Raw genomic sequence first — 12,433 nt, 5'->3', positions numbered from 1 at the left:
ACCTCTGGAAAACCAGCCCTCACTCTAAACACAAAATAATGTGAGAATAACTCAAAGCCTCTGATGTACTGAGAGTAGTCACAGCAACAACAACAAAATCCCAAACCCAACTCAATTCCTGCTAGATTGATTCAAATCCTCATGCAAGAGGCCTCACAGAAGGAAAGAATTGATTATTTCCAAGCCAAAATACACACACACACACACACACACACACACACACACACACCTTGGACTAATGTCTTTCACAGGGTGTCTGACTTTCAACAAAAAATAGTACGGTGTCCAAGAAAACAAAAAAGAAAAACAGAAAGAAAAGCAATACCCTGCCAATCAACAGATCCAGATTCATATCTGACCCAGATGTTAGAATGACCACACAATACTTTAAAATAACTATGATTAATAGGTTAAAAGCTCCAGGGGAAAAGATGAATAGCACACAAGTCTGGATGAGTAATTTCGGCAGAGCTGAACGCCATAAGAAAGACTCAAATGGAAATGTTAGAAATGAAAAAGACAATAACAGAGATGAATGATGTCTTCAACAGGCTCAACAGAAGATTTGGAATAGCTGAGGAGATAATTGCTGGTCTTAATAGTTCAACAAAAATTACTCAAATGGAAACACAAAGTGCAAAAAGAATAAAAAAGAAAACAAACAAACAGCGGAACAGAGCATAGAAGTTTTGAGTGGCAATATAGAATGGTCACAGATATATGTAACTGGTATCCCTAGAAGAAAAAAGGGACAGAATGAAATAGAAGAAATATGTGAATAAGTAATGGCCCAGAATTTTCCAAAATTCATCACAGATACAAGCCCCAGTCCCAAGAAATTCAGAGAACACTAAGTGGGGTAAATTACCCATATCTCCCCAAACGCCCACTTAGTTATATCACAATTATAATCAAACTGAATAAAATTAAAAAGAAAGGGGAAATACTAAAGTAAAAAAAGGTACACTTTAGAGCAACAAAGATAAAATTTACAGCACACTTCTCATCAGGAACCCTGCAATCCAGCAGACAGTGAAATGAAATCATTAGAAGTGCTAAAAGTAAAACATTATTAACTCAAAATTATAAACCCAGTGAAAATACATACAAAAATGAAAGAGAGAGAGAGTTATCTGAAGCAACTAAAAGAATTCATTGACAGTAGACCTGTATTGCAGGAAATATTTTTTAAAACTCTCTTGGAAGAAAAAAATATATATGTATACCAGATAGAAACTTGTAACTATACAAAGAAATAGAGAGCACTGGGGATGTGATAAAGGTTAGTGTAGGTAGAGATAAGATAAGCATACTAATATTTTTTTCTTATTTTAAATTGCATTGAGAGATGACTAAGAAAAATTAGTAACAATATATTGTGTATTTTTAACATATGTAAAGTAAAGCACATGATAACAATAGCATAAGAAATGTAAAGGAGTATTTATGGGTATACTCCTATAATATTCTTATACTACATGTGAAGCAGCTGAAGAATATTCCTTTTTTTTAAAGATTTTATTTAATTTTTTAGACAGAGAGAGAGTGTGTGTGCAGGGAGGAGGGGCAGGGAAGAGGGAGAGAGAGTCTTAAGCAGACTCCACACTGAGCATGGAGCCCAATGTGGGGCGCAATCTCACAACACTTAGATCATAACCTGAGCTGAAACAAAGTGTCTGATGCTTAACTGCTAGCACGACCCAGGCATTCTGAGGACAAGAGTAAAAATGTAAATGTAAATGTAAAAACAGACAAGCAGAGGTGTATAATAAACCAGGGCAACCACTAAAAATAAAAAAGAGAGATAACAGTTAAAAGCTAATAATGGAAATAAATGAAATTATTTTCAAAAATCCTCAATCCCTAAAGAGGGCAGAAAAAAATAGAAAAGATGGAAGAGCAAAGATCTAGCAAGATGGAAGCTTTTAATTCAACAATATCAATAATTATAGTACATATAAATGATTTAAACACACCAAATAAAAGACAGAGATTGTCTGATTAGATAAAAAGTAAAACCTGAGTTTATACTGTCTACCAGAAAACTTTAAACGTAGAGAAAAACATATGCTAAAAATAAAAGTAAGAAAAAGGTTGTATCAAGCAAACTTTAGCCACAAATGTCAGAGTAACTATAATCATAAGACAAGATTGGCTTCAGAACAGGAATATTTCAGGAAAAAAGAAGAACATGAAATAATAAATGGATTAATTCTCTAAAAGATATGACAACTCTATTTGTGTATTTACTTAACAACAGAGCTTCAAAATACATGAAGTGAAAACTTATAGATTTGAAAGAATAGACAAATCTACAATTATACTTGGATATTAACCATTCTCTCTACATAAATGATTCAAAAGAACTGAACAACACTGTAAGTTAACTTGACATAATTGATAATTAAAGAACGCTCTATCCAATAACAGCAGAAGACATTCTTTTTCAAGTTCATATGCAGTATCGACCAAGAACAAACCTCAAAAAGTTTAAAAATATCGAAATTCTACTAAGTATGTTTCTAGACTATCATGGATTGCATTGTGGCACCCCAACACACACACTCCAATTCATATGTTGAAGCCTTAACCACAAATGTGACTGTCTTTGGAGATAGGATTTCTAAGGAGATAATTAAGGTTAAATGAGATATATTCCTGGGGTCTTAATCCAACAGGAGTAAAAAGGAAGGGATGTGTACCAGAAGAAAAGCCACATGAGGACACAGCAAGAAGGTGGCCATCTGCAAGCCAATGGGGAAGACCTCAAGAGAAACTAAACATAACCTACCAACATCTGGATCTTGGATTTTTAGCCTCCAAAACTCTGAGGAAACACATTTGTATTGTTTAAGCCGTACACTCTGGGGCATTTTTTTATAACAGCCTTAGCAAATGGATACACAGATCATAACCAAATGAAACTAAAAATACACTTCTAAATAATACATGAATCAAAACGGAGGTCAAAACAGAAATTAGCGAATATTTTTAACTGAATGAAAATGAAAACACGCATATCTAAATATGATGGGTTCAGCTAAAGCAGTGCATGGCAGGAAATTTATGCATTAAATGTTTATATTTGAAAAGAAGAAGTCTCCAATGAATGATCTAAAATTCTTCCTTATGTAATAGAAAAAAAAAAAGACAAATTAAATGTAGAGAAAGCAAAAGAAATTCTATAATCAGGACAAGAGCAGAAATCAATGAAACTGAAAGCAGGAAAGCCCAGAGCATCAATAAAGCAAAAGCAGTTTTTTAGGAATGAATAAAATTAATAAACTCAGTGAGACTGACCATGAGAAAAAGATGTAAATTACTAATATCATGAACAAGAGAGGACATCCCTACAGATATTAAAAATTATACAGGTTTTTAAAAAATCAATATTATAGGAATATCATCAACAAATTCATGCCAACTTAAATGAAATGGACACTTTTCTTAAAGACGCAAATTACCAAATCTCACTCAAGAAAAGATAAATAACCTGTATTAGTAGTAGTCCTGTATCTACAGGACTTCTCTATCTACAGAAGAAATTACACTTGTAGTTAAAAACCTTTCCATAAGGACAACACCAGACCCATATGGTTTTACTGATGAATTTTACCAAATATTTTAGGAAGGAATGATGCCAATTTTACTAAGACATTCCAGAAAATTGAGGGGTTGGAAATGTATCACTTTATGTGGCTAGATATGCCCTAATAATAAAACCTGAAAAACACATAACAGGAAAAGACAACTATAGACTAATATCCCTCATGATTATATAGAATATAGAAATCCTCGAGGTATGTTAGCTTGTTGAATCCAGCAAGATACAAAAAAGATAATGCATTATGACCTTGCTGGGTTTATACTGGATATGCAAGACTGTTTCAACATTTGAAATTCAGTCCATGTTAGTTACCATATCAACAAAAACTACATGATCCAGAAAAAAGAGCATTTGTCACACTTGAACTGTAGAACCAACAATATATCTTCAAACAAACCTGAACGATGCCAACAGAATGATAAGGAGAGCACATTGTAGACATGAAAGCAAGGCCCACAGTTGTTCCAGAAAGTTTTGTTGCTCTGCAAGATAGAAAAAAAATATATATAACAACCTATGATTCTCAACTATATGTTCTATAGACAATCCAGAACTCTAAATGGTTGACAGAGAAACTCACATTGTGAATAATAACTTAAATATTTCCTTCAGTTTTTGAATTTGCATTAGGTTTTTTTTCCTATATGCAATGGTTGTCATATCACCTAACTACAAGCACCTGGATATAACCATTTTTAATATTTTATATATGTATATCTTATTTTTATATTACTATTATCACATATGCTTTAATTTGTATTTTTCTCTCATACACTTTTATACCCATTTACTTTTGTTCTCTTTAAGCACTGTTTTAGCTATAGTGGGATTTGGAATTTGGGCCCATTCTGAACATATTTGTGTTACTGAATCATTTATGTTACTGAAATATTTGTTACTGAAAAGGAATTTGAACCACTTGCATTTATTTGCATAGACGATTGGTTTTGCCTTTCTTACTTTTATTTTTATTTTTTAGTTTTGTTCATTTTGTTTTTCTTACAATTCATAATGATTCCATGTGCTGCCTTTGTTATTATCCTGCTATCTGTTCAACATCCTAGCCCTGATTTGTCTTTAATAATTTGCAAAGAATGCATTATTTAAAAAATTCCCTTAGTAAAGGCATTTAAATTAAAAGTTGAACTTATATTTTCCCAGTTATCATCCTCAAGAATGGGGACTATTGATGTTTCCATGCAAAATAAGGAAAATTAGAGAACTTTTTCCCACTTCACATTTCCTCTGGAAAATTTTCAGATATGTTATTTTGAAATGGTATTTTACATTGTACATGCTATTTTAAAGATTCATGGCATTTATATCCTCTTTAAAAATTATGTTATAAAAGTACTGATACTTAAGTCTGCATTTGTGTGGGTTTAATACTCAGTACCAGCTCATTTATAATAAGTAAAATCTTCACCCATTATGGAGTTAGCTATTTTGGTTCCTGTTTTCAGTGGATATGTTCTTACCTGGTTATGCCTAGGTATAGACATATAACTTTTGTTAGTTTGTCAAGTAGAGGCTAGGATTTTCAATTTAAGGACTTTCAGTGAAAGGACAGTTAATTCCTTCCATCATAACTTTTTAGTGCCTTTATTTTATTTATTCTAGTCTAGTCAGGAAATCTACTCTTGATATTGGATTGCCACTTAATGCCCTCTTTAATGTCCATCATCCAGTTACCCCTTGTCCTACCTACCTCCCCTCTAGTAACCCTCAATTTGTTCCCTATACATAAGAGCCTCTTATGATATGCTTCCCTCTGTTTTCATCTTATTTTACTTTTCTTTCCTTTCCCCTGTGTTCATCTATTTTGTTTCTTAAATTCCACATATAAGTGAAATCATATGGTATTTGTCTTTTTCTGACTGACTTATTTTGCTTAGCATAATACACTCTAGTTCTATGCACATGATTGCAAATGGCAAAATTTCATTCTTTCTGATGGCTGAGTAATATTCCACTGTGCATGTATACCACATCTTCTTTATCCATTCACTTGTCAATGGACATCTGGGCTCTTTCCATATTTTGGCTATTATGGACATTGCTGTTATAAACATTCAGGTGCAGGTGCCCCATTGAATCACTATTTTTTATCCTTTGGATAAATACCTAGTAGGCACTGTGATTTCTAAGTTTCAATCATGGAAGTCTTGAAGCTTTCTCTTGGTCCTTTTAGAATGCTGCTTCTGGGGGAAAATTAGTCCCCTTGCAAGATACCCAGAACCCTGAGACTGCCATGCTGGAGGCAGTCAAAGATAGCCACATGAAAGCTGTAGAAGCAGAGATGACCAACCAGGCCCTGTGTTCCAACCATACCAGGCAGGAAACTAAACACTTAAGAACATAAGAAGACTTTTTTTAAGTCAGGAAGTTGTAGGCTGATATGTGTAGTAGATAATCAACACAGAATATTAATTAATTCTTATTTCCTTTAACAACTCCTGTTTTCTTAGGAAGTAAAACTTGAATACTTTTAAGTCACTTCTTGCTGCTTCCTTCTATCTGATTCCAGCTGCAAATTATCCAGCAGAATTTTCTCCAATTCTTTTGAGACATACCCTCAGCAGTCTTGTCTAAATTATAGTCACTAGATTTACTTCCTGTTTTCTTTTTTTAATTAGTCACTTCAGCAGGATGGTAGAGGTGTGGGATTAGAATATAATATGCAATTTTCTTCCAATCCTAGAAGTTTGTCCTGACTAGTGCTTAAAGCTAATCTGGTCTTTTAAAACATTGAATCAAATTTCTCTTGCCATTATCTAAATCTGTCTTTCCTTTCTGTATACCTAATCAAAACAGAAAAAATTCTAATGAATCATTGCCAAATTGTTAGCTTTTCTTTAAAAATGAAAGAAAAAGAAATACTTGTAACAAAGGTAAGAGCATATTCACCATCAGAGTCAAATGAGTATTTTTAAACTTTTAACTCCCTTTCCCTAAAGAGAAAGCCACTTCCTCTTACCCTGTCTCCTGAGATACCACTTGCTTTGCCAAGTCTTTGGAAAGTCTCTATGCTAAATACCATTTAACACACAAAGGGGAAAATCTATACATACGTGATTAATTGCGCAATATCATGACGCTTTCTTCTTCGGAGGACACTTCCCCTCCATTTAGAAAAATTTTCCAAGGTGAAGCTTGCATTTGGACTTATCTTTATTTTATCCCCCTCATTCCAGATTTCCATACCGACTAAGGCCACGTGAGTATCGAGCTTTTTATAAAGCTGTTCAAAGAGAGTACACGTCAAAGGAATGTGTAATGGTGATATTATCTTCCAATATTTTGAGTGTACTTTAGATTTTTGAACTTATTAACAGAAACACTGTAAACACTTTCTTCCCAAATATACTTATATAATGGAAGTTACCACCTCTTTTATTAAGGCAGACACCCTTAGATATTTCAGGTCTGAAAACTCTCTTTTTTTTTTTGGAGAAAAGTTCCTATAGAAACAAAGTTCTCTTGCTTGCAATCTCAAGAAACATTATAATTTTCTGTTAGTAGTTTATTACTATGACTTCAACTTAAGTGTATCTACTCAAATGCTTTTCAATGTTCTCAGAGTGATAACATTTCAAAATTAGCAAAGTTGACCCAGTGCTGGTTTGGACACTGATAAAAAAAAAAAAAAAGATGTTATATGAAAAAGTCCTTCACCTATGAGTCACAAATAAGTAAGTGGTCCTCTAATTCTTAAACCGAGACTGAACCAAATAATCTATAATGCACATGGGATAATCTTCAGAAATAATGAATTAATCTTATAAGACAATATGTTTACTCTAAAAACAAAAGTTTAAATTGCTACTATAGTTTACAAAACTGCACAGTGTTGGTCAGATGAATTTCCAGTCATTATATGAATGAGTTCTGGGGATCTAATATACAGCTTGGTAGTGATAGTTAATAATATCGTCTTAAATATTTTAACATTGGTGAGAATAATTTTCAAACGTTCTCATCACAAAAAAGCAACGACAACTATGTGATGTGATAGAGGTGTTAGTTAACCTATGGTGGAAATTATTTTGCAAGTAAATATATCAAATCAATACACTGGACCCCTTAAATTCACACAATTTATAAGCCATTTATATCGCAATAAAGCTAGAAAAAAAGCTGCACAGTGACAGGTTTTCTCATGGGACAACTTCCTGCTGAGAAACCCAAAGACATGGCTTTAAGTAGTTTGGAAAACAATAAAAGCATTGAGGAATGCAATTATCATCGAAAGAAAAGTCAGAATCTAACTAGATTATAACCCTCCCCTTGATGATTCCCTCAACTTCCCTCTTCTGTTCTTGCTTTATTTGACCCACCTGACAAAACTCCAACCCTGGTTAAAACAATTCCTCTCTCGGTATCTCCTCATCATGCCCTGGAACACAGGAGAAAGCACGCTATGCTGACCACTTTCATTTGGAAGCCATGACTTCTAACCTCAAGTGGTTGTTACCAGTCTCGGCAAACCTGCTGCATTTCCAAAGTTCACTTACTCCCAGAGGCTTCTGCACACTTTTTTCATGCTCACTCTTCTCTTTTAGTAATTGTGACACTTTCTAGTAAAACCTTATTTTAAGTAGATACCCCTGCTTCCAAATTCACTCAGAGTATAGAAGCAACCAGAAGAGAACATCTACAAGCTCCCACCACTGTCTGCCTACTGGCCTCCTCCAACAACTTATTCCTCCCCTTCTTTATTACATGAATGAACGCTGTGAGCCCAAGGCCACCTTTTCCACTCATGCATTAGATCTCCAATCTATTCCCAGGTCAAGGAGATTATTCCAGCAATTCTTCCATCTTCCTTACAGTTCTAGGCTTAACCTTCCACAGAATCGTTCCCATCAGCATGGGAATGACCAGATAAGATGACCCGTCATGGTGGGGGGACAATTTTTATGACCCCCATCCCTCACTTATTCCCCATTCCTCTGATCCCACTTACAGCAAGAGTTCTGAAGGGAATTTTCTGTATGGGTTGTCTCTAATTCTGCTTCTTATTCTCACTGGACTCACTCTAATCATGCTTGTACTCTTACAATCTTACAGAAACTTGCATCATCCAGGTGACCAATAACTTCTACCTTGTTCAATTCCATGGCCAATCCTCAGTCCTCAGAAACACCTAACATCATTGATCATTTCTTCCTTTGATAGTTTTTTGTTTCAAGTAGCTTCCAGAGCAACACTGTCCCCTGGTTTTCCTCGAAGCTCACTGTCTACTCCTTATTGTTCTCTGTCAGTTTCTCCTACCTCTGATATTTCCTCAAAGAAGCACTTCAAGGACCTATTCTCAGTCTCTTTCCTACTTATTTAGACCTACTCCTTTAGTTATCTTATACCAGGATTGGAAAGCTTCTTCCATAGAGGTCCACGGAAAATGCTTCAGACTTTGAGTCCATGTGGTCTCTGTCCTAACTACTTACCACCACTGGCACTGTGACTGGAAAACAGCCATAGACAATGTATAAACAAATGGGTGTGGCTATGTTTCATTAAAACTGCTTTTAAAAAGGCAGCAAGCCAGATCTGGCCCACAAGCTACATTTTGCTCATCCATGTCGAATGCCATCTGTATGTGTTAAACACTTACCGATTTATATCTCTACCCAGACCTTGCCCCTGAACTCCAAACAATCTTATATATCTAGCATTTTCACCTGGAAATCTTTTTTTTTTTTTTGCATCCATGAATCTTCTCTTCTATCTTTAATGATCCAAAATTTTACAATGTTATAACCCGACACATGTTACTATAGGTGCTGGACATGTAGAAGGCATTGTCAATATGGATATGTCTACCCCTCATCTTAGGGAAATTTCCTAGTATCTAGTTTCTCTGATTTTTGAAATGTAAAGTCTCTAATATTTTCATTTCTTAAATATAAAAATGTAACATGAAACATGTACACATTTTAAAAAATTACTTAGTCATAGAACACTTTTAATAAAAATGAGCAATCCACTGCCATTGCCACCCCCACTAAGAAACAATAATATTTTCATTGAGATATAATTGACATATAACATTACATTAGTTTTAAGTATACAACATAATGAAATATTTATACAAAAAGAAATCTCAAAGCAAATGTGTTCAAAATGGAAATCCTCATCTTCCCTCTGAGTCACTATCCCCACCATGTTACCCATTCTTAATGTTGCTCAGGTCCAAATCCTTGATGTCACTTGACTCTTCTCCTCTCCTTATACTTTTCATCTCTCATCTACCTCATCTACCCTGATGACTCAATCCAGAGATCAGCTATTCTCAATAGATCCACTACCACTGCTTTTTCTCAAGCCACCATCATCTCCTGCCCTGAATTAGGGAATAATTCCCCTATCTGGTCTTATTTCTGCCAGTGGCTTTCCTTCAGTTTATTTCCAACACAATAGCCAAGATAATCTTTTAAGAATACACATCCAAACATGTTATACCTCAGCTCAGGCTCTCTAATGTCGTCCTTGCCTGTGAAGAATAATAAAGTCCTTACACAGTCCTACCAGAACTATAGGTTCTGGCTACTACTACCTGTCTGATATCATCAACTCCCATCCTTCTACCCTTACTACATGCCAGCCACAATGGCCATCCCACTGTTCCTCAAATATGACAACCGAGGTTCTGTCCTTAAAACCTCACTCTGCCTTATACACCCTCTCCTAGATTCAGACTCTTATCTACATTCCTTTCCCTACTCAGATGTCACCTTGGACCCCTTGGACTTGAGCTTTCCTATTTAACATACCACCCAAGATGAACCTCTCTCTCTTTTTTTTTAATACCACTTTATTTTTTTTTAACACTTAAAATCTCCATCCTACATACTCTTTGTTTGGTGTGTTTATGTTCATCTTGAACAAGATAAAACTCCTTGAAGGGACATTTGTCAGTTTTGTCTCTCACTTTATTTCTGTCACCTAGAAAAGTTCCTGAAACAAAGGTATTCAATAAATATTGCCAGTTCTGGGGCACCTGGGTGGCTCAGTTGGTTAAGCATCTGCCTTTGGCTCAGGTCATGATCCCAGGGTCCTAGGATCAAGCCCCACGTGGGGCTCCTTGCTCAGCAGGGAGCCTGCTTCTCCCTCTGCCTGCTGCTCCCCCTGCTTGTGCTCTCCCTCTCTCTCTGTCAAATAATAAATAAAATCTTTAAAAAAAATATTGCCAGTTCTTAGGGTTCTTTAAGAAGAGTCAGAATGATCTTTGTAGTGAGAAGATAAGATACAGATGATGGTCATTGAATCTACCTTCATTTTCTCTCTATCCTTAGAGAACTTGCAGGCTACCACAAAGTGACTCACCCATGTAACTAGGAAGACTAACTGTACGTCCAACTAACAAGGTACTAACAATTAAGGTTTAAACAGAAGAGATACAGAAATCATTTTTAAAAGATTTTGTTAATTAGATGACAAAATCATGTTTACAGACCAAAATCAACATCTTTCCAATTGAAATGGACTTTGAAGTCCAACAAATCCAAGTTCAAATCTTATCTCTAACCATTTCCTAACTTTGTGATTTTAGACAAGTTACTTTGCTTCCCAGAATCTAATTCTTTAGTTATAAATTAGGTTTAGAAATATCTCAGAGTTGTTTTGAAGATTCAGTGAGATGATGTACTGAAAGATACTACTGTGGCAGAGTTTGGTTGATTTTGTTCGTTTTCCCATGTTCTCCCATAGATTGGCTTTCTGTTGGGAATTGCTGGTCTGGGATGTCTCCCCAGGCTTTAGAAAAACAAAAAAGCAATTCAAACGAAACCACCTCTTTCTTATATCTTCATCAACCTGAGAATAGTGTGGCAGGTAAGGGAGAAACATCTCTATCACGTAATATTAATATTTAATTAAATAGCAAAATTTCAAGAGCCAATCAGCAGTATTAATCTTGGGAGTATTGACTTTCTTTCCCTGCTTCACAAGCATTCATAGATACACCCAATGACTCCACCTCACAAATTGTTAAATTCCACTTGAAGTATACCATACCATGTTGACATAATTGGCCATTTCAAACACCCTTTTTCTTATTTCCTCTGGATCTTGATTGTACTTTTTAAACTGGAAAAAAAAAACACACAAACAAAAAACCAACTGTGACAAAATATGGGCACTGTCAGAAATGAATATAATTGGAAGGTAAAAAAAAAAAGGCAACTTCAGTTTATTTTACTTCTCAGTGGTTATAATTAACAATCAGTTATAAAAGTTAACAGTTAAAAGATAGAAGCAAAATGCTTCCTTTGGCTAAATTAAAGTACGTTCAGAGTAGAGATGATGTTTTACCCCTGAAGTAGTAGCTCAGTGTAAAGCTCTAAGGAATTATTCCAAATGTATTTCCATTTAAATACCATGGTTTCATAAGCTGTGCAGAATTGGTGCAAGCAATAGCTTATTCATATATATATATATATATATATATATATATATATGAATGACAAATGATAAGTGCATGTAGTATAATGAGAGGCCAAGTTTTAGGGCCTGAACAAATTAACTTACTCATATTATCATAAAGCAAAGCTTTCCCTTTTGAGATCATACACGTGAATGTTAGGTTTCCAATATTTGAAAATGCATTCTTGTAAAATAATATAAACAATGAATATTATCCCCAAAAAATACTTTTTCAGAAGATTCCGTTCATCAGTCTTATACATTTACCATTTCCTGATGAGGATAAATTCTAACTTACCAGTGATTTAACTGCTTAATAAAAGAAAAAATGAGAAAGGAATTTTACTGGAAACTAAGTTTGGAGACAATAATAGAGGATAAAATGCAAAAAATTCACTTTAT

General features: G+C 34.7%; 1 protein-coding gene across 1 annotated transcript in view; it reads right to left on the bottom strand.

The window, feature by feature from the left end:
* Positions 1 to 12,433, bottom strand: part of ADAM28 (ADAM metallopeptidase domain 28) — a gene marked incomplete at its 3' end in the record, with an annotated part of 111,816 nt that overhangs the window by 71,259 nt on the left and 28,124 nt on the right. The window contains exons 8-10 of the mRNA XM_080796296.1: positions 11,624 to 11,695; positions 6,679 to 6,848; positions 4,005 to 4,089 (exon numbers count right to left, since the gene is read on the bottom strand). Coding sequence (XP_080652422.1) covers positions 4,005 to 4,089; positions 6,679 to 6,848; positions 11,624 to 11,695 — 327 coding nt within the window. The remainder of the gene's footprint in view (positions 1 to 4,004; positions 4,090 to 6,678; positions 6,849 to 11,623; positions 11,696 to 12,433) is intronic.

Source organism: Martes martes (assembly GCF_963455335.1).
Source record: "Martes martes genome assembly, chromosome: 2".
NCBI classification, from domain to species: Eukaryota; Metazoa; Chordata; class Mammalia; order Carnivora; family Mustelidae; genus Martes; species Martes martes.
Note: the sequence above shows the minus strand (reverse complement) of the source record. Positions and strands in the feature narration are given on the sequence as shown.